The following is a 25,132-nucleotide window of genomic DNA, read 5'->3' as shown; positions in this document are numbered from 1 at the left end:
AGCTATGCCTATACTGCAGCAGTTGTTTCAAAAGCATAAGATTGCTAATATCGTTCCTGATCGCGTGACTGACATTTAGGTTACTTAGACCTGGCAGCCAAAGTACCGGTACTACAAGGTGTCAAAACGATGTTGGTGATGAAACCATATACATGCACTTCAACATGATGCCTAAGGTCACTCCTCACGGAATCCAGGTTTCAAAATGCTCGCGTTTTCAGGGGCACACAACTCGATACGGAAGTCGCGCACAACTGTCATTTTTATTATTTCACGCATGCTGCGACGCAGCTGAAATAATAAAAATGACAGGTGTGCGTTGCTTCCTTGTCGAATGGTGTGCCCTTGAAAACGCGAGTACTTTGAAGTTTGGATTCCATCAGGAGCGTCCTTAAATGATGCCAATTGTTGAAACTGAGCTCATTCAGGTTTATCTACAAGCAATTTTTGTACGCCATCGTCGTCATCGTCTGTTCTATCTTTGTGTTAATAGCAGAGCACCCATAAGAGACAAGTGTTCGTCCATTAGTGCGTTTCTAATTACACATTTTATGATTTTGGTTATCCTATACTTCACAACGCCTGGGGCGACTGTAATCTACTAAAAACGAGTTTGAAATAGGTTATCTAGTGAGGGTAATATTTAATATCTTAATTTGTGCGAGGTGTTTTTTTTTAACAACCTCTAATAAAATCATAGAATTCCATTAGGTTAACTGATATTATTTTTCTCATTTCCAGAATCGGTCCGGATGCCCTTCCTGCCTGTCTGGTAGACAACGACCTCACCATGCCTTTGTATGAAATGGCGGGACTCGGACCATACAATTTGAACAATTTTCTGCGCGACAACGAACCAATCTCCAACAGTATGTGCAGAGGACCCACTCCGTGTTAAACATCTATCAATTCTATTTTGCCCTTGAAAATATTATCATTGCAGACAATACCCTGGTGCTGACTAGAATGCGTGTCGATCCTACGACTTGCAAAGGAATCAATAGTCCCAATGTGATGTGCGCCCAGAATAACAAATTTCTTGTTCCAGGAACTTGTCGGGTGAGAAATTCCATAACAAATAGCTGAATTGAGTACCCACAAATATGTCCTTTGTCATCAAACAGGTAGAACACGGCGGTCCACTGGAGCGCGAAACGTGGCACTACGACCGGTACTACACGTACGTATTCGGCTTGACGGTCGCCGGGAAGGACTGCGGCTTCGGAAATGAAGCCTACTTTGTACGAACATCCGCCCATATCAAGTGGATCGAATCGATTGTTTTGGGAAAGAAACCGACCCCCATTCAGGGCCATCGAGTGCAGCGGCAAATTGTGTTCCCCAACGATGATGATGACAATTACTCCGGGTCGTACAATATGGTGGGGGTACCCTGTACGACGGCTCAAAATACTGCAGGTGTATGTCAGTATTACAGAAGCTGTCCGAATGTTAACACTTCTTCACTTTCTCTAGTGAAATTCTGCCGCCACGGAACAGATCCGGTCGTATGTTGTGGAAAGCCCGTTGGCCAGGAAAAGTACAGCATGAAAAAGTGCGTCACTTACTGGAAGCAGTACAAACGTAAAGAGGAGGAGGAATACGAGAGCATTCCTTCCGAGGGACGACCCATACAAGAGCGAGAATATCCACACGTGGCACTTATCGGCACCCAGCAGTATGGTCGTTATTCCTGGACTTGTACCGGCGCTTTGATTAGTGAGTTATACGTTCTTACCAGTGCCGATTGTGTAAAATCCGGTACACAAAACGTTGTCCGATTGGGAGCCGTTGGTGATGAAACGGGAACGCAAGAAATCGGTATTGAGCGTTTTATACCATATCCGAGATACAACCCCACGACTTCGACTGGAAATCTGGCATTGGTGAAGTTGGCATCGAAGGCAGCGTTCAGTGATCGCGTACTGCCGGCATGTTTGTGGCCAAATCATTCGACCGTTCCTTTGAAGTTGTACACTCTTGGAGTCGATGGAGGTAAGAAAAATCATAATCTCACCCTGAGAAACATTTTGCATCTTTTCGAGAAACCGAACTTACTAAAAACAAGTAATACTATGATCATACTATGGAAATAATCGACCATCGATAGAAAAGATGCCACCTCCGACGTCGTGTCGTCGTCGTCAGCTTCCCCGTACTTTCAATACCTTGTCTCTGTCACGTAAATACATCTCTCCCAAATGGTGTTGTTTGCACTCCAGACAAAGTTTGTGGATCAGCAAGATCATTCAACGGCAAGGCGAGTGAAGTATCAGGGCAGCAGAATTTTATATTGTTTCCCGTTCAGTTTTCAGATGGCGCGAAATCACTTTTCCTCATTAAATTACAGTAAAACAGTCATATCATATTAACTTAGTCAAACTTTGTTATTATAAGACTTCCTGGATTAGGTGGACAACGTCCAGGAAATCCGATTAACTCAAAAAGAATCTAAAATTCCGCAGTACGCTTCATAACAACAAATCATTGATGAATTAGTGAGAAAAACGGTTTATTTGGAGTTTGGTTGAGCACTTTGAAATTCATTAATTGCCTTGAAAACAAGCGCATGTAATCGAAGGTAGCTGCGATATGTGTTGTGGCGCGCGTGCAGTTATTTATGTTTCAGTGCGCGCGAAATCACGCATCGCAGGCACCTTTGATTGCATGCATATGTTTTCATGGCAATTAGTGAATTTCAAAGTGCTCAACCCAACTCCAAATAAATCAGCCAAAAACTGATTTAAAGTTTATTTAGTAATAGTAGAATTTTATGTCAAATTGTTCATGGGTATGTTAACTTCAGTTCCTGCAAATCTGGGCTCAATCGGGCTCTTCCATCCAATTTCCTGTACGAAATAGTAACAGAGGTGTATTTTCCCATATATTTCGGCTGAAACCCCCATATTAACTTCAAATCAATTGCGCCAGCTTATGCAATAACCGATCAGGCTAAAATTTTCAGAGAATGATTTCCTTACCTAAAGGCAAAATCCTGGAGGGTGCCCCGTAGAATCCGACGACTTTTTTTTCTCCCCATACTAGGCTGGGCCACTCTAATGCACACGTCCCCGATTTAAGATCAAGGTCAATGATGACGCGAGTCGTCTAACTATTAAGCCTGTTTGGAGGATAATCGAAACAAAGAGCCCCGTTTTCAGGGGCTCTTTCTGCTCGATGACTTCGTTCGTTGCCCGACGCTCCGATCGCCAACCATGCGCTTTGGCGATATCGCGTTTTGACCGTTCACACTGATGGTGTGATTAACGGGCCAGTGGTGGGCTCGGGATCAGAGTTTTGCTCGCTGCTTGACCATCCGAAGCGTTATAATCGTTCCTTATTATGGTAACTGATTGGATTCCTATGTAGGAGCGTTCACTGAGTAATTCCTCCGTTGTGAGTGTGTGATTTGCAAATTAGTAGATCGTTCGACTCGGCCACGTTGATTTGCAACAACTTTCACTTCTGCTGACTGATGGCGATGGTGATTTGACTACGATTGATAGTGGCTTTGTGCTGTGCGAATTTCCGCTTTTCTGCTGCTCTCGGTGGTTCTTGTACTTGTGTACCTGTCTGTACTAAACGAGGGGTCTTGGAACAACGGGGCCCTCCTTAGCCGTGCGGTAAGATGCGCGGCTACAAAGCAAGACCATGCTGAGGGTGGCTGGGTTCGATTCCCGGTGCCGGTCTAGACAATTTTCGGATTGGAAATTGTCTCGACTTCCCTGGGCATAAAAGTATCATCGTGTTAGCCTCATGATATACGAATGCAGAAATGGTAACTTGGCTTAGAAACGTCGCAGTTAATAACTGTGGAAGAGCTTAATGAACACTAAGCTGCGAGGTGGCAATGTCCCAGTGGGGGATGTAATGCCAATGAAGAGAAGAGAGGGTCTTGGAACACAAACGATTGTGTCACCACCTTACACTACATGTTATTACTGCTAGTTTGAATTTTTGTATTTTTGTGCTTACTTGGGAAAATTTTAATCCGTATGCTATCGACATCAACATACTAATTTCTAACTGTAACAACTTTTCTATTTTGCATGCTCTCCAATATTAAACTACTTATTTGACTAATAGACTAACGTATACTTATTTTGAACTTAAACTTAACAACTAACCAACGATACAAAATCACAAATAATAAAACCACAGAGAAACAGACTTTGAACAAAATGCAATCAAAATCACCGTCACGAAAGTATTATCGCCCAATGCTAAACACACTGTAGGCGGACAAGCGGCAACTAGGTGGCGGTAGTGAGTAACACGTCAAATACAAGCAAAACCGATGGAAGCGTCATTGATGGCCGATCCACCACCTACAAAAAATTGAATCCACCGTTATACAGATGGAGCATGTGAAGAGTGAGACGTCTATTTCTCTGTGATAAAACTATTCTCCGCACGATATTGCGGGCCGGTGGTGCCCGTTGGCCGATCGATGGTGCACTGACTCGGTCCAAACAATCCGAACAGTGTTGATGGTATCTACAGTGTTGATGGTCTGTACACGATGAAGCGGCCGTAGTGACTGTATAGACGAACCCAAGTAAAAATAAGAAGAAGACACACGACGGTGTTAACTTTGACAGTTCATACAGCACAGCATACGAAGATCATTTTAAAATGCTTATAATAAATTCTAGACAAAATGTAATTAAAATCTGATTTATGTATGATACGGAAAAAGTTACGAACGATAGATGTATTTTTGGAAAATGTGCAAAAAAAAATTGAGATAAGCTTCTAAATATGTAATTCAGAAATTTTTCCGTATCGTACATTAATCAGATTTTAATTCTAATTTGTCTAGAATTTATTATAAGCATTTTAAAATGATCTTCGTATGCTGTGCTGTAGGATCTGTCAAAGTTAACACCGTCGTGTGTCTTCTTCTTATTTTTACTTGGATTCGGCTATACTCTCCCTAGTATGGTGCAATCATATTCGGTGCAGATGTGTTGAGTTGCATGCAGAAATAACGTTCATTTCGATCGTTGTATGCGAATATCATTTGTAGCTTGACCGCAGCATATACGACGATGATGTACATGCAGGCCACAGAATTGAGGACAGATGAAGAACTTGTAGCAAACAGGTATGTTTACGATGTTTTTCAATGAAGAAGTTATCAATAATTTCGTACTCCCTAACATGTAATAAGGCTCATCGGAGGTCATCAGTGAGCCCAAATATGTACGCGAATTCTTCAACCACCACGATTTCGTCACCACCAATACAAACTCGTGGTGGGTGGCTTATGTTGTCCTCTCGTGAGCCTTTTCCTCTCATGTACATCGTATTTGACGAGTTGATGACTAGTCCAATCCATTTAGCTTCGCTTTTCAGTCTGATGTAAGCTTCCTCCATCTTCTCAAAGTTACGTGCCATTATATTAATGTCGTCGGCGAAACCAAATAACTGGACGGACTTTGTGAAAATCGTACCACTCGTGTCAATCCCTGTCCTTCGTATTACTACCTCCAGAGCGATGTTGAATAGCAGGCACGAAAGGCACCTGACGTACGGCGAACACCTGATCTGTGGTAGAGCGTTCACCCATAAATCCCGCCTGGTACTGCCCCACGAACTCTCTTGCAATTGGTGTTAGTCGGCTTAGTTAGTCAAATTTGGGAGAGTACCTTGTAGGCGGCGTTTAGCAATGTGATTACGTTACAATCCAACTTATCGCCCTTTTTGTAGATGGGACACACGACACCTTCCATCCACTCTTGCGGCAGAACCTCATCGTCCCAAAACTTGGTAATCACCCAGTGTAGCGCTCTAGCCAGTGCCTCACCACCGTGTTTAATCAGCCCTCCTGGTAGTTAGTCAACTCCAGGGGCTTTGTTGTTTTTCAGCCGACCGATCTCCTCCTGGATTTCCTGGAGATTCGGAGCCGGAAGTCGCATGTCCTGCGCGCGTACTCCCAGGTTTATTAACATGCCACCACCGTTGTCTGCCACATCTTCATTCAGGTGCTTTTCGTATAAGTGCTGCCTTTGGATCACTTTACGCTCCTTTGTAAGCAGGTTCCCGTTTATGTCGTTACACATATCGGGCTGTGGCACGTGACCCTTACGAGAACGGTTTAACTTCTCATACAACTTTCGTGCTTCATTAGCGCGGTACAGTTGCTCCGTCTGTTTACGGTCTCGATCTTCCTCCTGGCGTCTTTCCTCCAAAAAATCGAGTTTTGTCTGTTCCGCGCCCATTTGTATCGTGCCTCGTTCGCTGTCTTTTCTCTGATCTTGGGGCACCATGCCAAGTGCAGCGGTGGCGGTGCTCCCAATAGTGGATCGAATATCTCTACAGCCATTTTCAAGAGACGCTGCGCCTAGCTGCTCTTCCGTTGGGAGCGCCACTTCCAGCTGCTGCGCGTAGTCTTGTTGGCTAATCTACCGTGTAGCCACGTGTTGTACACTGTCGAGAGTTTTGAGTTCAGACATAATGCTACATAGTGGTCGTATTCAATATTCGCACTGCGGACGTTCGTGATGTCGGAGCCGTTTCTTGGATAGGTGATCTCCATATGGCCTTCCCAACAAACAATTTAAGCTGAATAAGCTAGTTTTCTAGCTGAGAAAGACTATTTTTGGTTGAATAAGCGCTCTAATAACTTCCAATGTTTGCTGGGTTGTGGATATTTTTGCGGGACTGCAATGTTTATGTTGATGGCCGTTATCATTCGATACGGTATGCAGACCAAGATTTTTTTATGTACAGGTTATCTGACTAGTGCAAAACGTAAACAAACGAGCATAAATTCCATACAAAAATCCAAGATGGCTGAGTTGGGGATATTGACAAGTCGGATAACCTGTACATAAAAAAATCTTGATGCAGACTATCCGGTCCGATTGCCGGTCTATACATTTCCCCCTTCCTACCTGTGCGTTCATGTCGCTGATGACGATTTTGACGTCTGACGCAGTGGGCATCCATCGTTTGTCTGCTCCAGCTGTAGAACGCTACTTTATCGTCAACGGGTCTCCCTTCGTATGGGCAGTGCACGTTGATGATGCTATAGTCAAAGATACGGCCTTTTATCCTCAGCTTGGATATCCTTGCGTTAATTGGTTGCCACCCAATCACGCGTTAGTGCATCTTGCCTAAAACTGTGAAGCCGGTTCCCAACTCGTTGGTGGTGCCACAGCTTTGGTAGAAGATAGCCGCTCGATGCCCACTTTTCCACATAATTCTTAGATGAACAGCTGGTTGCACGTGTAGACTCCAGGGAATTCAAACAGCTACTTAGTTCTTTGGGTTTCTAAGAGTGCCTTTTTATAGTCTAACTTTTGGATGACAATAATGCTCAAAATTAGTTTTACGTCACGTGCCATAAACAGAGGGACGTTAAACGAATCGACGTAAGATCTGCCGGAAGAAGAGAGTCGAGTGTACAATGAAGTTTACAGACCCCATTCGGTTTAGGGGCAGCAGGGCCTATGCCCAAGGTCTTTACGACCTCTCCCCACGGCCTATGCGATTTTGGGGGCCTGCCTAGGACATGGTGGGGCTTGGTAGCGGACTTGGCTAAACTTTTACAAAAAGCTACATGTGTCCGCAAGCAGGCCATATCAAAGCGACCGTGTGCCGCTCAAAACGCAAAAGAGCCCAGAGAGTCCAATTGACACATCAGAATCAATGCCAGTGAGATCCTGATTATGGCATTCTGGCCGCGTGCTAACAGACCTTGTCTGACAATCAATCTCTTAGTAGAGCCGGGTGACACTGATTCGAAACGGCGAGTGGGCTAATTCTTCCATCCCCTAAAACCGTGGCGGGCCTTGTAGCACGCTGTCCAATCCTGCCACCAAGCTTTGCCAGCTGGGTGGGAGTAGGCTCAGATGCCCTTTCCTGACTTGCGCTGATCTGGCTCTGAACACGTAAGTGTGAACCCTTGCATGCAGGGAGTCCATGCAAAGATACCGTCTCTTTTTTGTGGTACCGGTACTACGGTACTGAGAAAATTCAGTACCGGTAGTACCGGGAAAATACCGGTACTAGAGTATTTTTTATTGATGTCGGATATTTTTCTAAATTTTACACCTGTTCATTAGTCCTTTCTACCTTTAATTAAGAATGACTTAGACCTTCATTCGGTCATGTATCGTATTTGTAATTTGAAGAATTTGTTTTTAAATACCTGTAGTTTGGAAATAAAACTTCTCTAAAACTTCAAAATGAATCGAAAATTGGGAAACCAAAATGCACACAAGGTATATTATGTAAGATACTTGCGAATCAAAAATTACATTTAAATATGCTTCTATGTTTTCTTTATCAAAGAAACTTTCTGTCAAGGTTCTGCATATGTTTTGCTCTAAAGGCTCTAGATCTGGAAACGATTTCAAAGACATCAGATAAGATATACTAATATTTATTTTATAAATTAAAGTCTTAAAGCAATGCAATGATACAACATCCTGTGGCGCCATGTTCTGCACCGAGGCAAAATTTAAAATATTAAGTTCTCTTCTTCATTGCTCAATTGGAACACTGGGATTTGAACATATCTATTGCTCTTGCAAACAAAACATATTGTCCCTGTTAAACATTTTTTCCTTATTCCTTCAATTTTTCAATTTCGTTAAAATACTGATTTCTCAGTACATACGAGCTCGGTGGTCTAGTGGCTACCGCTGCTGCCTTATAAGCAGGTGGTCGTGGGTTCAATTCCAGGCTCGTCCCTTTCCTACTTTGTATTTCTATCTTAGTTCTTTCTGTGTTTCACGTTCTACCAAAACGATTCCTACTGTTATTGTAGATCCAGTTGAAACCCGAACTGACCTCTCGCGACAATCGCATTTTCTCCCATTTCCGAATGTCGCAACTGCTTTGCGAGTAGTGCGCATCTATGCCATAGCCGTGCGCCATCATGCGCACCACTCGCAATGCAGTTGCGACATTCGGAAATAGGAGAAAATGCGATTGTCGCTAGAGCTCAGTACGGTTTTCAACTGGATCTACAATATAACCTTCTACACAATCTCAAAACATTCCGTGGCACCTATGAGAGGTCGTAGAGTTCTCTGCATCTTTCTTAAGTAGGTGTCCAACTAACCATCTTCCTCTTCATCAGCATTCGCAAGAACGTGGCCAGGACAGATCTCGACTATTGGAGAGTGCAATGCTTCCATCAAAGAGATAGTGGTTAGTCCCAAATCAATATCTGAGGTAACGGATGAAAGTAATGCTACTCTCATACAATAGTCTTGGCTTGTACCACCTACGAATTTGTGCGAATTGCTCAATGCTAAGGCTAATGCTAATGCTAAGGCTAATGCTAATGCTAATACTGATTTCACAGTACCGTGAATACCGGTTCTCACTATAGACACTATAGGTGCCATAGACGAGCGCAGGAACGGTTGGGTCATTTCGATTAAGTTTGTTTTTCCACTTTTTCACAGTGTACCACGTGAATTTGACGTCACACGCTCCGTTGCTTGGATTGCAATCGTGACGTCATGCTCGTTTGGCTACACTAACTGACAGTTCGTTTGGCTACACTCGCCTTCGCCTCAGCTCGTCTATGGAACCTACAGTGTCTATAGTTCTCACAGGTGTTTAGTACCGGTATCCCCGATATTTTCGGTGACTTCTCGGTCCAAAAAGACGAAAGGCACCAACCAGGCGCAAGTCGCCGGGCCGCAAAAAGGTACCAGCCGGCCTGTGCCCTTGGCACAAGGGACCGAAAATCCCTGGCAGCTGGTCAGTAGCTGGGTGCTGCGGATAGACCCGCTTTTCTGCTCTCAAGCGAGTAGAGGGATATTTTGAAATCAATCCCATATATAAGCAAAATTGTTTTGCAGTAACATTTCCCGATCTTCAAATTTCTCTTTCCTTGCTACATGAGGGCGCGAGACTTGTTAGCTGGGGTGTAACAATTCCTGACAACGCCACAAGGGCTTTGCTCAATCCCCTAACTTCTGGTCAAGCCACGGAAGTCGTCTGTGGTGGGCTATACACCCGCTTCTTTTCCCATGGCTAAGACAAACTGTGTGCTGGGGTTGATAAATGAACAAACGTATCACTCTCGGTCTTTAATAATTTTTATTGTTCACTCTACTTACACTAAGTGTGTCGTGTGTGTGTGATGTGTTGCGTTGGCCGGCCGGCGTTCGAGGTTAGAAATCTCTGGGCCGATAGGACCGATAGGGTCGATGGACGGCCGGTTGCTCAACGCTCTAAGGCGGAGACTAAAACTCAATGGGTCCTAATCGAGGAAAATAAGGTAAACTGAGCAATCTCTGGCAAGTAGATGAGCACACTGTATTTTACCTGATTCCCAAGATAAACAGTTTGTCTAATACAGTAGCCGTTCGATAACTGCAAAATGTTTACTTTTCAGTTAACGAATGCCGTTCGATAACCTACTCCTGTAGGTTCTGGTGCCAGGAGTGATGCCGCTACGATGCGTGTCAACACATTCGCCAAATATACTCAAAGTTGTATGGTCAATTTACTCATACCTATAGATATATAGCACATGTTCCGGCAGTGATGGACGGGAACGCGTATGTACGGCGTTTATACATTGTTGCCATTTTTTATGGTCATATTTTATAATCATATGTGTTACGTGTAATCAATTGCCTATTTTAGGGCGTATAGTCATATATATCGAGCTTTTCAGGGATTTACACATTTAAAGAGTGTCACTCTTTTCGAACCAACATGTTCTTTACCCAATCCATCATACGCAATAAATGTATACTATATGGTAACGCGATTGAGCCAAGAGAGCTGTTTTCTGTAAAAATGACGATAATCTTTCGAACAATTTATATGAAGAGTTACGTCTGTTTGTCTGTGGCTTCAGTTTGATAACCATATCGATTCTATTCGCACCACCCAGGACAGTAGGGCAAAGGGGAAGTCGAACGCACCTCGACCTAAAAAAAATCTAAGGACAGAGGCGAGGCCCTGTTAGTGAAAACTGGTAAGGAAAAGTACGCTGAAGTCCTTAAATAGATGCGGGCTGCCGAAAAGCTTTCGACGCTGGGTCAGAACGTGCAAAACGTCAGACGCACCAAGACCTGTGAACTGATCTTGCTTCCTGAACGCGGAGCGCAGTCTTGTGGGACTATTTACAGTAAACGGGCCCAAGAGGTGTTAGGTGGCAATGCCGAGGTGAAGTCGTTGGAGGCAGAAGTGACCCTTCAGTGCAAGCACGACGTCGTCTCTGCCGTCAGAGACCAGTGCGGTACAGAGGTCGAGAAGACCTGGTCTGGCACAAGACATGGACTGGAGGTTGGATGAGGGTTACACCCATAGTGATCATCCAGCAATTCCCTTCAAGATCAACTATGGCGTGCAACATCTGCGAAACTGGCAGTAAGAGAACGTGTTTCAACAACCTATGCGAAAGAGCCAACGTGAATCCGCGGGGTGACGCCTACAGGATAGTGATGGTCCCCGGATAGTTTGACGAGGATTATCGAGGTAGTATTTCCGTCCTGAGCCACAAGCCCCTGCCCTCCTGCACCGCAAGGCAATAAAGGTGCGGCCGAAATGGTGATTCCGGTGACGAACGAAGAGTTACTCGCTGTGGCCAAATCCCTGGTAACGAACCAAGCTCCAGGGCCTGATGGAGTTTCGAACAACGCTCTCAAGGCAGCAATAATAGCGAATAATTCTGAAGCTAAAGTTCTCTCCTAGTGTTGAAGATCGTCGGCTTCGCCAATGATGAAGCCTTGGAGTCAATTCTCCAGCACGGTGGTGGATTGGATGAGCGCTAGAGGCCTGTAGCTCAACATAAGACGGAGGTGGTTATCGTCAACAACCGCAAGTCGGTTCAACATGCAGTGATTCATGTGGGTGCAGTCGCGATCGCATCAAAGCGAAGTTTAAAGCTCCTTGGGGCTGTAGTAGACGACAAGCTGACCTTCGCCAGCCATGTCGGCTATGCGTGTAAGAGGGATTCTACTGCTGTTGCTGTATTATCGAGGATGATGTCCAACAGTTCCAAGGTGTATGTCAATAGACATAGGCTACTGGGAGGCGTTGCCGTATCCATTCTTAGGTACGGCGGCCCGTCCTGGGCCAGAGCTCTGGGGGTAACCAGTTACCTGCAGAAGCAGGAGAGCGCGGTACGTGTTTCAGAGTGATATTTGCCTACCGTACGATATCCAGAGGATGTGCCAAGCGATGGAGAAGTGGAACGCATTTTCGATTGCAACCACTCAGATTGCTTGCAGCTTGCAGAGAATCTGGCGCGCCGAGCAGCAGTCGACAAGCATGACTAACTTGTGATTAATTAGTTAGAGCGAAAACAGGCTGTGCGCGGGGTTGTGAATGAGAGGTTTGCACATGTCGAGGTAAGACTGTCGCAACCGTAGTCGGCACCACGAGGCATGGCAGAAGAGTTAGCTCATAGGTGTAGTAGAGTGAGCAACCAAATCAGCCTTGCATGGTATGTCAGAAGTGAGAACCTAAGTAAGTCCCACATGGCGTGTCAGAGCGTGTGTCAGGAGGAGTGGCAGGATGTGGTGGAGTGAGCACCCAAATAAGTCTCAAATTAGTGTGCTAGTTTGTCGAGCAGAGTCGTTTGGTATATACCACTATGCTGTCGTGAATCGCATATTTGTCCCATATGAAAAGGAAACCCAGCAAAGATGGGACAGATATGCGATTCACGGCAGTATGGGTCTCCGAACCGTTTTTGGAGTGATCATATAGCCTTTCCTCAAAAACCAATGTCATGGGATTTGAGAACCCCTGATTACCGAAACCCAAAAATCATAAACAAACCAGAGGCCACAACGAACGATCAATGCACTCGAAAAGTGCAAGTAAACGAAATTACAACCATATGCGACAAACGGCTCATCACTAGTCGTTTGCTATCCGTTTCCCCTTGCTCCGCGTGAAGACCGAGCCCAAGCGCAGTTGAAACGAAAGGTTTTAAATTGCACAAGGCCAGAAAACGCACCCAAATTAACAAACTCAGTAATTAGCATTTTTCGAAGTCACTCCAGCTGTCTCATTCTGTCACACATAGTTATTAGAAAGAATCAATTGTAAAACATCTAGGGGGAATTTTCGTGATGAACTTTATAATTTAAAAAAATCACGTTAATAAAGATATAAAAAAAAATCTAGGGGGAATGACGGCTTTGGCAGGTTTTGTTCTGTTATTGTCAGGGGTTTTTTTTATGACTGATTATGCTCAAATTTGGCGTAAACATTCTTTTCATATCAAAGAATATTGTGCCCAAATTTCATAAAATTCGGTCGACATAAACACCCTGCCAATAATAGAACAACACCTGCCAAAGCCGTCTTTTCCCCTATATAAACCCTTGAATGAAAAATACAGAATGAATCTTTGACCGAAAGCTAACTCTTACAGTCATTCGGTCCGAACCGGAGATTACTTTCCGAAGCCCTCCCTAGTTCGGATACCGACTAGATTAAAGAAAGCCTTCTCCAGTTAAAGGACACGATGCCAACATTACACCAATCTGATAGATAAACAAAATTTAACAATATAGGTACGATCAGTATCTTTCGATAGAGCACCGACTCGAAGGACATGTTTCTCGCATTGTTTGTTGGTCATAATTATAAAAAAAAATGCAATGATTAGTTGAGCAAATTATTCAGGATTCTAATTAATGTTGGCTTAAGGTAATTTAAATTTAAATTAATATTAGTTTTTTTCCTTCATCCAATCTAACTAGCTCAAATCATTGTCCGTCCTCGAGTGGCCCGCTACAACCAGGACTGTCGAAAATTCTACAAGGTGACCAATCTCGTCGACGACGAACAGTTCTGCGCGGAGAACTACTACTTCACTAGCAATTCGTGCCAGGATAGGAGCGGCGATCCTCTGGAGGGAATCATTTCGACCGGCTCGATAAAAATCTCCATCATCGCAGGCATTTCCTCGTACAATGTGGGCTGCCCTTCCGCGTCCGAAACAATAACCGTCTACGCAAGGCTTTCGGCGTATAAAAATTGGATATTTTCCATTGTGGAGGCTTAGGTTCTGGCAAATGTTACTCACCTCTATTAATAATAAGAAATGCATAGCCTTTTGGGTGGTATGACTAGTCGATTGTAAACTGGAATTATTTGAATATCACGCAATATACCTAAATCTAGTAATAAGCTACGGCCATTCGTCGTCCTCGCCAATGGCTACGAAATCGTTGACCGTAAGCCAGATGAGACCATTTCCTTCTGCTTTATGACCCGATGGAAGCAAAATATGACGCCACCAGGTTCGCTTTCGCACCAATCCCAGGAAAAGTCTCCAGTTCCTCCGGGGGCCAAAGTCGTACGGATTTTGGTAGGTTTTTCCTAGCGCAGAGAGCCGCTTCGTTTCGGACTTATTGATGTGCGCTTCAATACTGGTTTCTCCCCGCGTAATCAGGGTACTGTGCCACGAGGTGAGAGCCCCCAGGGCAAATAAGGTAGCAACGTTGATGAGGGCCATGAATATAATTGCTCGGTGCTTTGCTGCATTACTGCTGTACTCCTGGGGAACGGGAAGATCGTGTTCTGCGGGAGCAAGCCCATCGTCCACGTAATCGTTCATTTCGGTCTGAAATAGCGTTATTAAAAGCGGTGGTAAAAGGTGATAAAAGCGATAAAATAAAAAGAAACATGAAATGGAAATGCTAACACTAAACATTTAGCAGGAAAGAAAGAAAGAATGACATTGAGAAAAGAAAAACTAGCGTCTTTTTAAATACAAACCACTGGAATAATATGCCCAGATAAATTAAATCGAACCGGATGGCCATGTAATGGTTCTATTTCGTTCCATCCCTCTCCATCTCCCACGATCAGCACGTTGTACCCAAGCTCAAAACCAAACACAATTATAAACAACACCCCTACCGTCGTGTAGAGCATGTAAAGGAAAAAGTACCGATGGTTTGCATATCCAACGCAATTGTTGAGCCAAGCTGAAACAAAAGAAATCGCGATTAAACTTTGTTCAATCCGAAATCCATAACCAAAACACTCACGACAGTGGTGGTCCATCTTCAGGACACATCTGTTGCAAACCGAACAGTGATGCGTCCGAGGGGGCTTCGGGGCAATACATTTCTTGCAGATACTCACAGCCTCTATAATCAGTTCCTTCTAAATTCGAAAATATTAATTATGAAATAGTCCTTACCAAAAAATCGATACTTACCTCCGGTGGACTTCCAGGTGAGGTAGCAGCCGCTTTGTAGAAATTGTACGACACATTCACTAGCAGCCAGTTTCCCACCAGAAGCAGGAAGTATGTCGTGCTTGGACTTTTGTTCCACCAGTAGGGCAGTCCAATCCAGTAGCAAATAATGACCACCGCCGCCGTTAGGCAAACCACGGCAAACACGAAAAACTGCAAATGCAACGATGCTTCAGTTAGTTGTACTTCGGAATGCGAAACGATTGCTCGATTGTTACGAACCGGTCCAAGGAGATGGGTAAAGTTATCCACAAACCAGAAGATTGGTTCCAGACAGACGTCGGTCGCGTACGACTGACTCATGTGGTGATTGTACGATAGAGAGCGGATGCATCTGACCAAATAGTGATACCGGAAACGGACACAGTTTCTAAAATAGAACTTTGTAGTGTCAATTTTTCCATGAAAGAAAATTAAACTTACGCCAATTTCTTTGGAAACTCCCGGAGACGCCACTGGATTCGGCTCATTATTTCTGCACTACGACTGGACTTTTTCACGTCTTCACTACCTGGACCATGAGCTTAACATTAACATTTGTATTTCGATGAGCAATGTACCAAATTAAGATTCATTTTCGTACTATTTGCACTAATGTACAAAACGGCAATCGCAACTACAGAAGAAAAGACTTCTTCTTCTTCTTCTTCTTCTGGAGCTATCTTTGACAGCTCTTTTTAAAGGGCAGAGTTACTGTGACTATAATGCCCTGTTGCTTTTTTGCGAGAGGTGTACAGCAGATGACCAGATGCTTTTGGTTTTCCGCACAAGTACAAGGCTCCCCCGTTCAATTCCACAACAACCGGCCCCCGCATCGAGGCCAGCGGATTTATTCTACAGTAAATGGGCAATTTAAATATCCATATTGATTTCTTTAAAAACTTACAAACATCTATCAAGGTATCAATGTTTTGCTATTAAACAGATCAATTAGATTTCGAAACCTGCAGTCGAACGAATATTTTGAACGAACTATTCCAAATCTCACACAATGCAACACAACATGCTCTCCATTCTCAGGTTCGTCACAGATTTCACATAATTCGCTATCTACTAATTTCATTTTAGCTCTCCAATACTTAGACCAATCGTGCCCTGTTATTAATCTATTCAATAGCCTTACGTTCTGATTACTCAAGCCTTTATCAAAATACCATGCCTCTTTATTAACTGTTTTTTGAAATTGATAAAATTGTTTCCCTTTCTCAATAGCATATTCTCGGTACCACTCGTTCGTATTTTCAATTGACTTGTTTTTGAATAAGCCAAAGGCGTCTGAAAGTAATATGCAATTAGGTATTGTTAAGGTACCAGAAATAGCAGTTCTTGCTAAACTATCCGCTGTTTCATTGCCTGTGATATTAGTGTGACTAGGAATCCATTGCAATGATACATTCCATTTTACTGCCTTGGCTATTATTTGATTGACTAGTTGGGGTGTCTTACTAGAGTACTGTCCAGAGTTTATTATTAAACAGGATGATTTTGAATCTGTATATATAACTGCGAAACTGATTTTCTCCTGATCTATTATAGAGAGTGCTTGGTCTATGGCTATTAGTTCTGCTGTTGTAATGCATGTTTCTAGTTCTAACTTATATGAATACCTACTATTGTTATATGCAACAAAAATGCCTATTCCACAAGATTTATCTATTTTGGATGCGTCTGTAAATACCTTGGGTCTATTTTTATATTTTCCATTAAAGAGACATAGAACGGCCTGTTTAAGTCTTACTGGATTAGTGTTACTCTTTGACGAATCTATTGTTTCTAATTGTGTACAAACATTTATCTTTGGTAAACTGATATCAATACAAGTTAATGGTGAAATAGATTCAAATATATGTTTTTCTTTAACAAAAAGTGACTCTAGGTATGTTAGTTTATCAAAATCGACATTATTATCTAAGGTTATTAGCTGTTTAGCAATTAAATTTTGGGAATTGACAGCTCTTGCTATTTCTCTACAAGTAATTAGCTCGTGTCTATGATCTAAAGTTTGTGTAGCGGCAACTGCAACCAGAGAATTAATAGGGGTAGTTTTGGTACAACCGGTTATTCTGCGCAAACATTGATTATTTATCGTACTCAGCATTTTTCTGTTGGTTTTGCCAGCGTTGTTAAATATGGAAGCTCCATATTCGATGACACTACGGAAAATTGCATTATAAATTGCAACCATTGTTTGAGGATGAGCACCTTGTTTCATCCCACTGATAACTTTAATCATATTTAACCTGTCTATTATTTTCAATTTTGTGTTTTTAATGTGTATTCCGAAGCTCATATATCTGTCTAAAGTAATTCCAAGATAAGGGTGCGATTTAACAGTTTCTATTTCTGTATTGTTGTATTTTAAGTGAAGAATGTTGTTACTATTTTGGAAAAGTATTGCTTTAGTTTTATGTGCATTTACACTGAAATTTAATTCGCCTAACTTTTGAAAAACTGTATCTATTACTTGTTGTGCTTTATTGTTTAATATTTCTAGGTTTTTGCTTTTATTACTGCCGCGAAGTCGTCTGCGTATTGGACTAGTACAACATCATTTTCTAAAACATTATGTAAGGAAGCCGTGTATAAATTAAATAAGGTTGGTGACAGTACGTCACCTTGTGGTAGCCATTAGAAACGAATCTTTCGATTACATGGTTCTTTAAATTAAATGCAATTTTCCTATTTCTCAAAAAGCTTACAATCCATGACGTAATCTCACCGGGTATACCAAAGTTGATAAGGATGTTTTCAAGTATATCTGTTTTCACCGCATTAAATGCATTGGATAAATCTATGAATACTACCGCAGTTAAGAAATTATCTCTTTTATTTTGTTTGATTGTGTTAACAAGAAAGTTTGAGCATGTAATGGTTGACATGTTTTTCGAAAGCCAAATGATGTGTCTGGGATTATTTGTTTGTTATCTAGAACTTTTGTAATTTAGTTAAAACAGCTGAATTGATAATTTTTGTTAAAACAGGTACTAAAGAAATCGGTCTTTTGCCTTCTATGTTTGACTGATCTTTACCGGGTTTTGGAATAGCTACAATTTTAATGGTTTTTAAAGTCATTGGGAGGTAACAATCCTTCCAGATATCATTCAAATGTTTAATTATTACAATTTTTGCCTCCGGTTGTAGTTGTCGCAACAGAGAATATGTAATTTTGTCTCCTCCTGCTGATGATTTTCTCTTTTTAGAATTAATTATATTATTGAAAATATCCAAATTAATTAAATTTTCTGAGATATGAAAGGTAGAGTCAACCATAAAAAACGGTTCATTCTTACCAAAATGTTTATCGAGGAAAATGTTAGCTAATGTCTTATCTTCTTGGATAATGCTATTAGAAGTGAAGCGTTTCTGTTTTCCTGTTAATCTTCCTATTTTCAACCATAGTTCACTAGAAGTCATTGTTGGATTAATTTCTTCTACGAAAGATTTAAAACTTTCGTTTTTGCATTCTTTTGAGTCTGTTAAATTTAGCCTGTGCTTTTTTGCAGATAATTAAGTTCTCCGTCGTGGATCTTCTATTGAATTTTGAACGAGCTTCGTTTTTTCTTCCCATGCCTGAGACAACTCTTTCGACCACCAGTGTTTCGGTTTGTATCTGTTATTAATTTTATTTTTTTTAAAAAATGTTTGCTACAATTTTTTGGAAATATTCATTGCTATTGCAGTTTTCTAAGTTTAAATTTTTTATTTCTTCATTTATTTTTTTGTGATTGAATATGATTTTACTGCTTTCTACTTTATTGTGATTGTAATTTGTTTCTATTATTAAATGGTGACTTCCAATTCCATATGTAAGAGTTTTCCATTCTAAATCAGAAAATAAGTTCGGAGTGCAAAGAGTGAGGTCTATTGCTGTAGATTTCCTATTGACTTGTATTGGTATAAAAGTTTTAGAATTGTCGTTCAGAAGAATTAAATTACTATCATTAATTAAATCCATAACAACTGATCCTTTCGTGTCAGTGAAATCGTTGCCCCAGGTATGATGATGAGCGTTAAAGTCTCCTGCAATTATTGTCCTACAATTTCGTGTTACTAAACTGAAAATTTTAGATAAATCTGACTCTAACTCTGATTTCAAAATTGAAGGTGCAATGTAAAGTGCGATCAAAATTACATCTAATGAGTAAACTTTAATAGCTACAGCTTGGGTAGCATTTGATAGTGCTGGTATATCAATTATCGTGTATCCAATATCTTGCTTAAGATAGATTGCACATCCACCGTACCCATCAAGTCTAGACTTTAAGAACTTGTTGTACCGAGAAATATCGTACTTACTCGTTTGTTCTAGTGATTCATTAGACCAAGTTTCAGATAAAAAGGCTGCTGAATAGTCTCCCACCGTTAAAACTCTCTGTAACTCATCCTTATTTTTTGAGAGACTCTGTATGTTACACTGCATAAACCTGAAATTAGCCATTTTTAAAAACAAAAATTGAAATACATTAAGTCATTCGAATACAGTTGTCAAGTGGTAACTGATCTGTTTATACTATGATACTATCTAGATTTAGAAATTTCTTAGAACATTCTTTAATTTTTTCCTGTAGTTCCTCCGTGACCCCGGTGCATTGAAGCAAAGCCGTGTAGAAGTTCGCGAGTTCGCCCCGGACGTTGCGATTAGCTGTTTCCAGTGCGTCAGCATTTGCTTTCTTGATGATGTGGTCCCATTTTTCCTTTTCGCTCACGGCGATAGGATTGTTCAGACCAGCTCCTTGTGATGTTGAATCCGCATTGCGATCTCTGATGTGCTGCTGTCGTTCATTGTCGAGTTTCATTTTTTTTGCTGCTACAGTTGATTCGTTAGCCGCTTTCTTGAGACTACCTGACGTTGCTTCATCCTGTTTGTTGTTGACGTTGTAGTTCCTCTGCTGGGATTGCTGGTTATTTCGGATGGAGTATTTTCCAGCGGTCATTTTCGCGAACGTGTTTGGTAGCGTTGGAAATTCTGAAATGTTAGCCAAGACATCGTACTTATTTTGCATTTCGATCGGAGCCACCAGCTCTCTAGCTTCCACGTATGTTAAGTTCTTCTTAGACATAATTGTTTTGATGCTTATCTCCCTCTGCCGCGCCGGGCATTTCGAATCCGTTGTTCGGTGATCCGATTTTCGACAATGTAAGCACTTCACCTCATTCACACACTGCTCTTCACTATCCTCGTGTATGCGCGAACATGTTCCACACCGCTTCCTTGATCTGCAGCTTTCCTCTCGGTGTCCAAAGCGATGACAATTATCGCAGAAAACAAACTTTCGAACGTATGGTTGAACTTTTACTGACGTTCCAAACACCTTCATTTTTTCCGGCAAATTGCTAGCTCTGAAAGTTACACTCACTCGATTTGAGGCAACCTTTCTCCCTTTCTCTCTGTCCCATCTGTTTAGCCTGTACAGATTCACAATTGGAAAAGCGCACTCATAATCCTGTTGGATGTCCTCCATTTCGATATCCGTCGGTATTCCACCAATCACTCCTGTGATACAGACGAGGTGTCGGGGAACATATGCCTTGTAGCCTTTTTCCGGAAGTGTAGCTTCGCCGACCAAAAGATTTGCTTTGACCCATGAGTTAAAAAACACAATAATTTTGTTTCGTCCGAGATACTTTAACTCCGTGATCTGGTTTCGGTACTTTTCGATTTTTCGCAACATTGATCCTACAGAAAATTTGTTGATGCGTTGCGTACTGTCGATTATTTCGATGAACACTCGGTACGGTGCTGCATCCCTAGACGTGTACAGACATGATTCACGTGGTTCTTCTTCCGCCATTTTGTTTCCGCCATTTCCGTTCATGCTTCTTTTATCTCTGTCTTTGTCCGGAGGCAAACCGCCTCCTCCACCTCCTTCCGCCATTTTCCCGTACGAAAAACGCTTTCTGGTTCCTTCTTTCACAACTTTAATTTCACAAATTCACGAATTCGGAAAACTTTTTAGAATTCACTCGGTCAGAAAAAACTGTTTCACAATCCGAAAAAAAACTAATAATTTTAGCGCTCGCACAACCGATCCGTACGCGATGGCGTTCACTGCTCGAATTGAGGAAAAGACTTCATTTTTGTTTATATCTGAGTTGTGACAGTTTCCAATTTGGATCAATCAAATACTACATATTGTTACTTAGCGTTATTAACGTTACTATTTATTCACACTGCAAGTTGTCAGGATGCCAGATTTGAAGACATTTGAATCTCTGTGAAGACCGAGGTGAAGACATTTATTTCATGAAGACATTTTGAAGATTTTTCAAAATATTTGAAGACTTACCTTCTTATTTAAAGATATTTATAAGCAAGCGAATAGAAAATAAAATTTGATTACTAACTTATAAATTTTGCGACTTTTAAATGCAGATAATATAAATCAAGACAAAATTTTCAAAACGACTTATCTGCTTTTGTAAACAAAGATTCAAACGACGATTTGACGAATCTTCCACGAGCTTTCCAGAGCTCTCCCACGCAAACCAACACCACCAATAGGTAGGTGAAGGTTTCCGCTACCTGTTGAAGGTGTTGGTTTACGTGAGACAGCTATCAGATTCGTCAAATCGTCGTTTGAATCTTTGTTCACAAAAGCAGATAAGTCGTTTTGAAAATTTTGTCTTGAAATATTATAAATATTATAAATACAAAAGTTATATTGTACGTTGAATTCAAGACTGGACCCAACGGTTCGAAATCACCGGTCCATCTAATCGACGTTGAAATTGTCGGTCGACGAAAGAGTGAGAGAGCAACACAGTTGCCGTTCAAATTGACATTCTTTATGCACTGCTCATATTGGCGTAACGAGTGCGGAAGATCCATGCACTATTCCTGCGTTTTCATTGATGTTTGTTTTGATTGATTCCTTTTGACAGCCAATCCACGTGGATTTGCTTTCGACTCCGATCTCGGCTTGGCATCGCGACAAGGCGAAGGATAAAGTCCTATGCTTCTGGAATCATAAATTATTGCTAGACAGTTAGGAAAATTTATTATTGCATTCGATTGAAGAAAAAAGTGATATAATGATTTTGAAATAGGTTTTACGACTGCATCGATCAAAGAATTATAAATTTATAATAATACAGCTCCATTCCAACCAAGAATCAGAATACTAAAATAGTATCGACATCATCCAAGCACATGGACATCCTCCCTAGCAAGGAACGGTAATTTGAAACAACACCAAGCAAAAATTCGTTGGAATCCATCCTTCGACTAAATCCACAATACATAATAAACTAATGTTTCGGGCTTAAAATTTCTAACGTAAAAACACGTTTACACTAGCCGATTGATAAGGTTGTTAATTGCAACACATTTTAGACGTCAAACCTAAATTTTTTTAGTTCACAACTAAAAATCCACACATATTTATTGGCAAAAATCCATAGATTTAACTTATGATGTATATCAGCGCACACATAACCATTCTCCACACGAACTACTAATAAAAATACCGTGGACCCCCGATAATTTGAACGGTACCTCATTCAAATTAACGGGGTTCATTTTTAATTTGAACTTCTGGTTACTCTATTTGCATCAGAAAAACTGGTTTCTGGCTGCTCTCTTGGCTGGTTTGTTTTGATTCTGCATTCCGTTTCACGATGTTCCATTTTTCTTTTCTCGATTCCACGTGTTAAATGACGTTTGAACCATTTCTAATTTGAACGATGTTCAAACGAACGGGGTTCAAATTAAAAAGTGTTCAGATTAAAAGCGGTCATATTACCGGGGGTCCAAGGTATATCCAAATAAACTTTATGTGTGGTCTCGAATTAGTAATTATTTAATTTATGTGTGGTTCTTTATCGATTATATTAGGGTGGGATTCGGGATTCGTCCAGCAATTCCCTCAGGGATTTTTCAGTTTGTTTCTTCCACGACTTTCTCCAGTAGTTCTTCCAGGAATTCCTCTCGAAGCTGCTGCAGGCATTCGTTCGGAATTTCCTCCAAGAATCCCTTCGGAAGTTTCTCCAGGAATTCCTCATGATGATGCTCCAAGAATGTTGCTGAAAGATTCTCCAATAATACCTCTGGAATTATACTCTGGAATTTCTCTGCTATTTCCTCCAGGAATTCTTTCGGAAATTCCTGCAGCAATACCTCAGGAAGTTCTTCCAAAAAGTTGTCCAGAAGATCCTTCGGAAGTTTCTTTAGAAATTTCTTCACTGCAAACTCTTTCAGTAATTGCTCAGGAAAACCCTCCAGGAATTCTTCAGGAAAATCCTTCAGAAAATCCCTCAGTAATTCCTCCGGAATTTCCATTAACATTTCACCTGGAAGTTCCTCCAGAAATTTATCTGGAAGTTCCTTCAGAAAATCTTTTAGATGTTCCAACAGCAATTCCTCCGGAAATTTCCTCAGGAGTTCCATAAGGAAGTCTCCGAAAAATTCATCAGGAATTTATCCTGAAGTTTCTCCAGAAATTTCTTCAGAAAATCTTGTGGAAGCTTCTTCAGGTATATATATTCCGAATCCCTACAGGCAATTCTTTAAAAATAAATTCAGAAGAATTCCACAAAGAAATTCAGTTAGAAAAATCCATTGGAATTAGGGTTACTGCTCCTGGACTTCATCTCATAGCTCCGATATTGGTCCTACGAAAAACAAAGCAACGAAAAGGTATTTGATTTGTTTATTATTTTTGTGATTTTTTTCAGCAGTGAGCATGCATGTTAGCAAAAAGAAGGGACGAAATTGGTGCCGTATTTCTTTGTTTCGCGATGAGATGAATATATGTACAGTGAGATTGAAAACGGAACAGTTCCCCTATATTTAAAGACTCATTAAAAAATCCAAGGGAAAGTGATTGACCTGAAAGTGAAGTGAAGTGAAGATTTAAAGAATATTCTTTTGAATTCTAACAATTTGAGTGTTCAAAAATGAACGATACATAAAACAAGGAGATGATTGAAATTATAAACCTATTGGCGATTAAAGGTAGCATGAAGAAGAAAAAGTCGAAGGATGATATTAGCAAAATATTGCACGGGGAAACTATCTGGTGATGGTTAAACTGCACCCAAAACTATCCGTCATCAACAATGTTCAGTACCGACGACCGCCGCGGTACGACCTAGAGCGACTGAAGCAACTTGATGTCGCCACTGCATACGCGCAGCATCTCGAGGCAGCGTTGCCGGAAGAGGGTGAGCTCGATGGGGCCCCTCTTGAGGACTGCTGGAATACAGTCAAAGCAGCCATTAACGACGCAGCGGAGAACAACGTCGGGTATATGGGTCGAAGTCGACGGAACGATTGGTTCGACGAAGAGTGCAGACAGATTCTGGAGGAGAAGGACGCAGCGCGGGCGGTCGCGCTGCAGCAAGGTACCCGGCAGAACGTGGAACGTTGTAGACGGAAGCGGAGACAGCAGACCCGCCTTTTTCAGGAGAAGAAACGCCGCCTGGAAGAAGCGGAGTGCGAGGAGATGGAACAGCTGTGCCGTTCTCAAGATACACGCAAGTTCTATCAGAAGCTCAACGCATCCCGCAAAGGCTTCGTGCCGCATGCCGAAATGTGCCGGGATAAGGATGGGAGCATCTTGACGGACGAACGTGTGGTGATCGAAAGGTGGAAGCAGCACTACGAGGAACATCTTGGAATATGTTGAGTGTTTGAATTCTCCAGAGGAAATCAACTAGACATAATACGGTTCGTTTGAAGGTAGACGTTCGATTGATTTTATTTTTCCATTATAAGTTTACAGGAAACCTACTGGAGACCATTGAAGTTTACACCTGCGCATGCGTAATGTATTCGGTATCCAATCGGTGATCTGAGAGAGAACAGGAGAGTAATGATTGGAAAGTCGGAGAAGGCATGTATCGGCCGGGCCTTAGCAACTGGCATGAAACGGTCGATCTGAAATATGATCATGGACGGCTTTATGCCTTAGTTACTGAAGCGAG

General features: G+C 41.7%; 3 protein-coding genes across 5 annotated transcripts in view; 1 reads left to right on the top strand and 2 right to left on the bottom strand.

Moving 5' to 3' along the window:
• LOC134222442 (ovochymase-2-like) overlaps window positions 1–14,072 on the top strand; it is a 70,217-nt gene extending 56,145 nt beyond the window's left edge. For 2 of the 3 annotated variants that reach the window (XM_062701593.1, XM_062701589.1), the window contains exons 3-6: window positions 742–869; window positions 944–1,059; window positions 1,125–1,995; window positions 13,701–14,072. In XM_062701593.1, coding sequence (XP_062557577.1) covers window positions 742–869; window positions 944–1,059; window positions 1,125–1,995; window positions 13,701–14,005 — 1,420 coding nt within the window. In that variant the 3' untranslated portion in view covers window positions 14,006–14,072. The remainder of the gene's footprint in view (window positions 1–741; window positions 870–943; window positions 1,060–1,124; window positions 1,996–13,700) is intronic. The other variant, XM_062701598.1, reaches the window with a different exon arrangement.
• On the bottom strand, window positions 14,007–15,842 carry LOC134222459 (palmitoyltransferase ZDHHC16). The gene is made up of 6 exons (XM_062701606.1): window positions 15,632–15,842; window positions 15,431–15,578; window positions 15,170–15,361; window positions 14,997–15,114; window positions 14,722–14,933; window positions 14,007–14,566 (listed from the first exon to the last, which is right to left on the bottom strand). The coding sequence occupies exons 1-6, from the start codon at window positions 15,676–15,678 to the stop codon at window positions 14,132–14,134; spliced, it is 1,152 nt and encodes a 383-aa protein (XP_062557590.1). The 5' UTR covers window positions 15,679–15,842; the 3' UTR covers window positions 14,007–14,131.
• Window positions 15,843–19,713: 3,871 nt separating this feature from the next.
• Window positions 19,714–20,960, bottom strand: LOC134205995 (uncharacterized). Its single transcript, XM_062681687.1, has one exon. It carries the CDS (start codon window positions 20,878–20,880, stop codon window positions 19,714–19,716), a length of 1,167 nt encoding a protein of 388 aa, XP_062537671.1. The 5' UTR covers window positions 20,881–20,960.
• Window positions 20,961–25,132: the final 4,172 nt, after the last annotated feature.

Source organism: Armigeres subalbatus, chromosome 1, assembly GCF_024139115.2.
Source record: "Armigeres subalbatus isolate Guangzhou_Male chromosome 1, GZ_Asu_2, whole genome shotgun sequence".
In the NCBI taxonomy this organism is placed as follows: Eukaryota; Metazoa; Arthropoda; class Insecta; order Diptera; family Culicidae; genus Armigeres; species Armigeres subalbatus.
This window is presented reverse-complemented; position numbering and strand designations above follow the sequence as displayed.

Bases quoted from the DNA above. Each gene is read 5' to 3' on its own strand.
- LOC134222459 (XM_062701606.1), bottom strand. From the start codon at position 15,678: ATGAGCCGAATCCAGTGGCGTCTCCGGGAGTTTCCAAAGAAATTGGC. The intron at 15,115-15,169 runs GTAAGTATCGAT...TTTCGAATTTAG, and splicing joins CACCTGGAAGTCCACCGGAG to AAGGAACTGATTATAGAGGC. The intron at 14,567-14,721 runs GTTTGTATTTAA...ACGCTATTTCAG, and splicing joins CTGGGCATATTATTCCAGTG to ACCGAAATGAACGATTACGT.
- LOC134205995 (XM_062681687.1), bottom strand. From the start codon at position 20,880: ATGTTGCGAAAAATCGAAAAGTACCGAAACCAGATCACGGAGTTAAAG.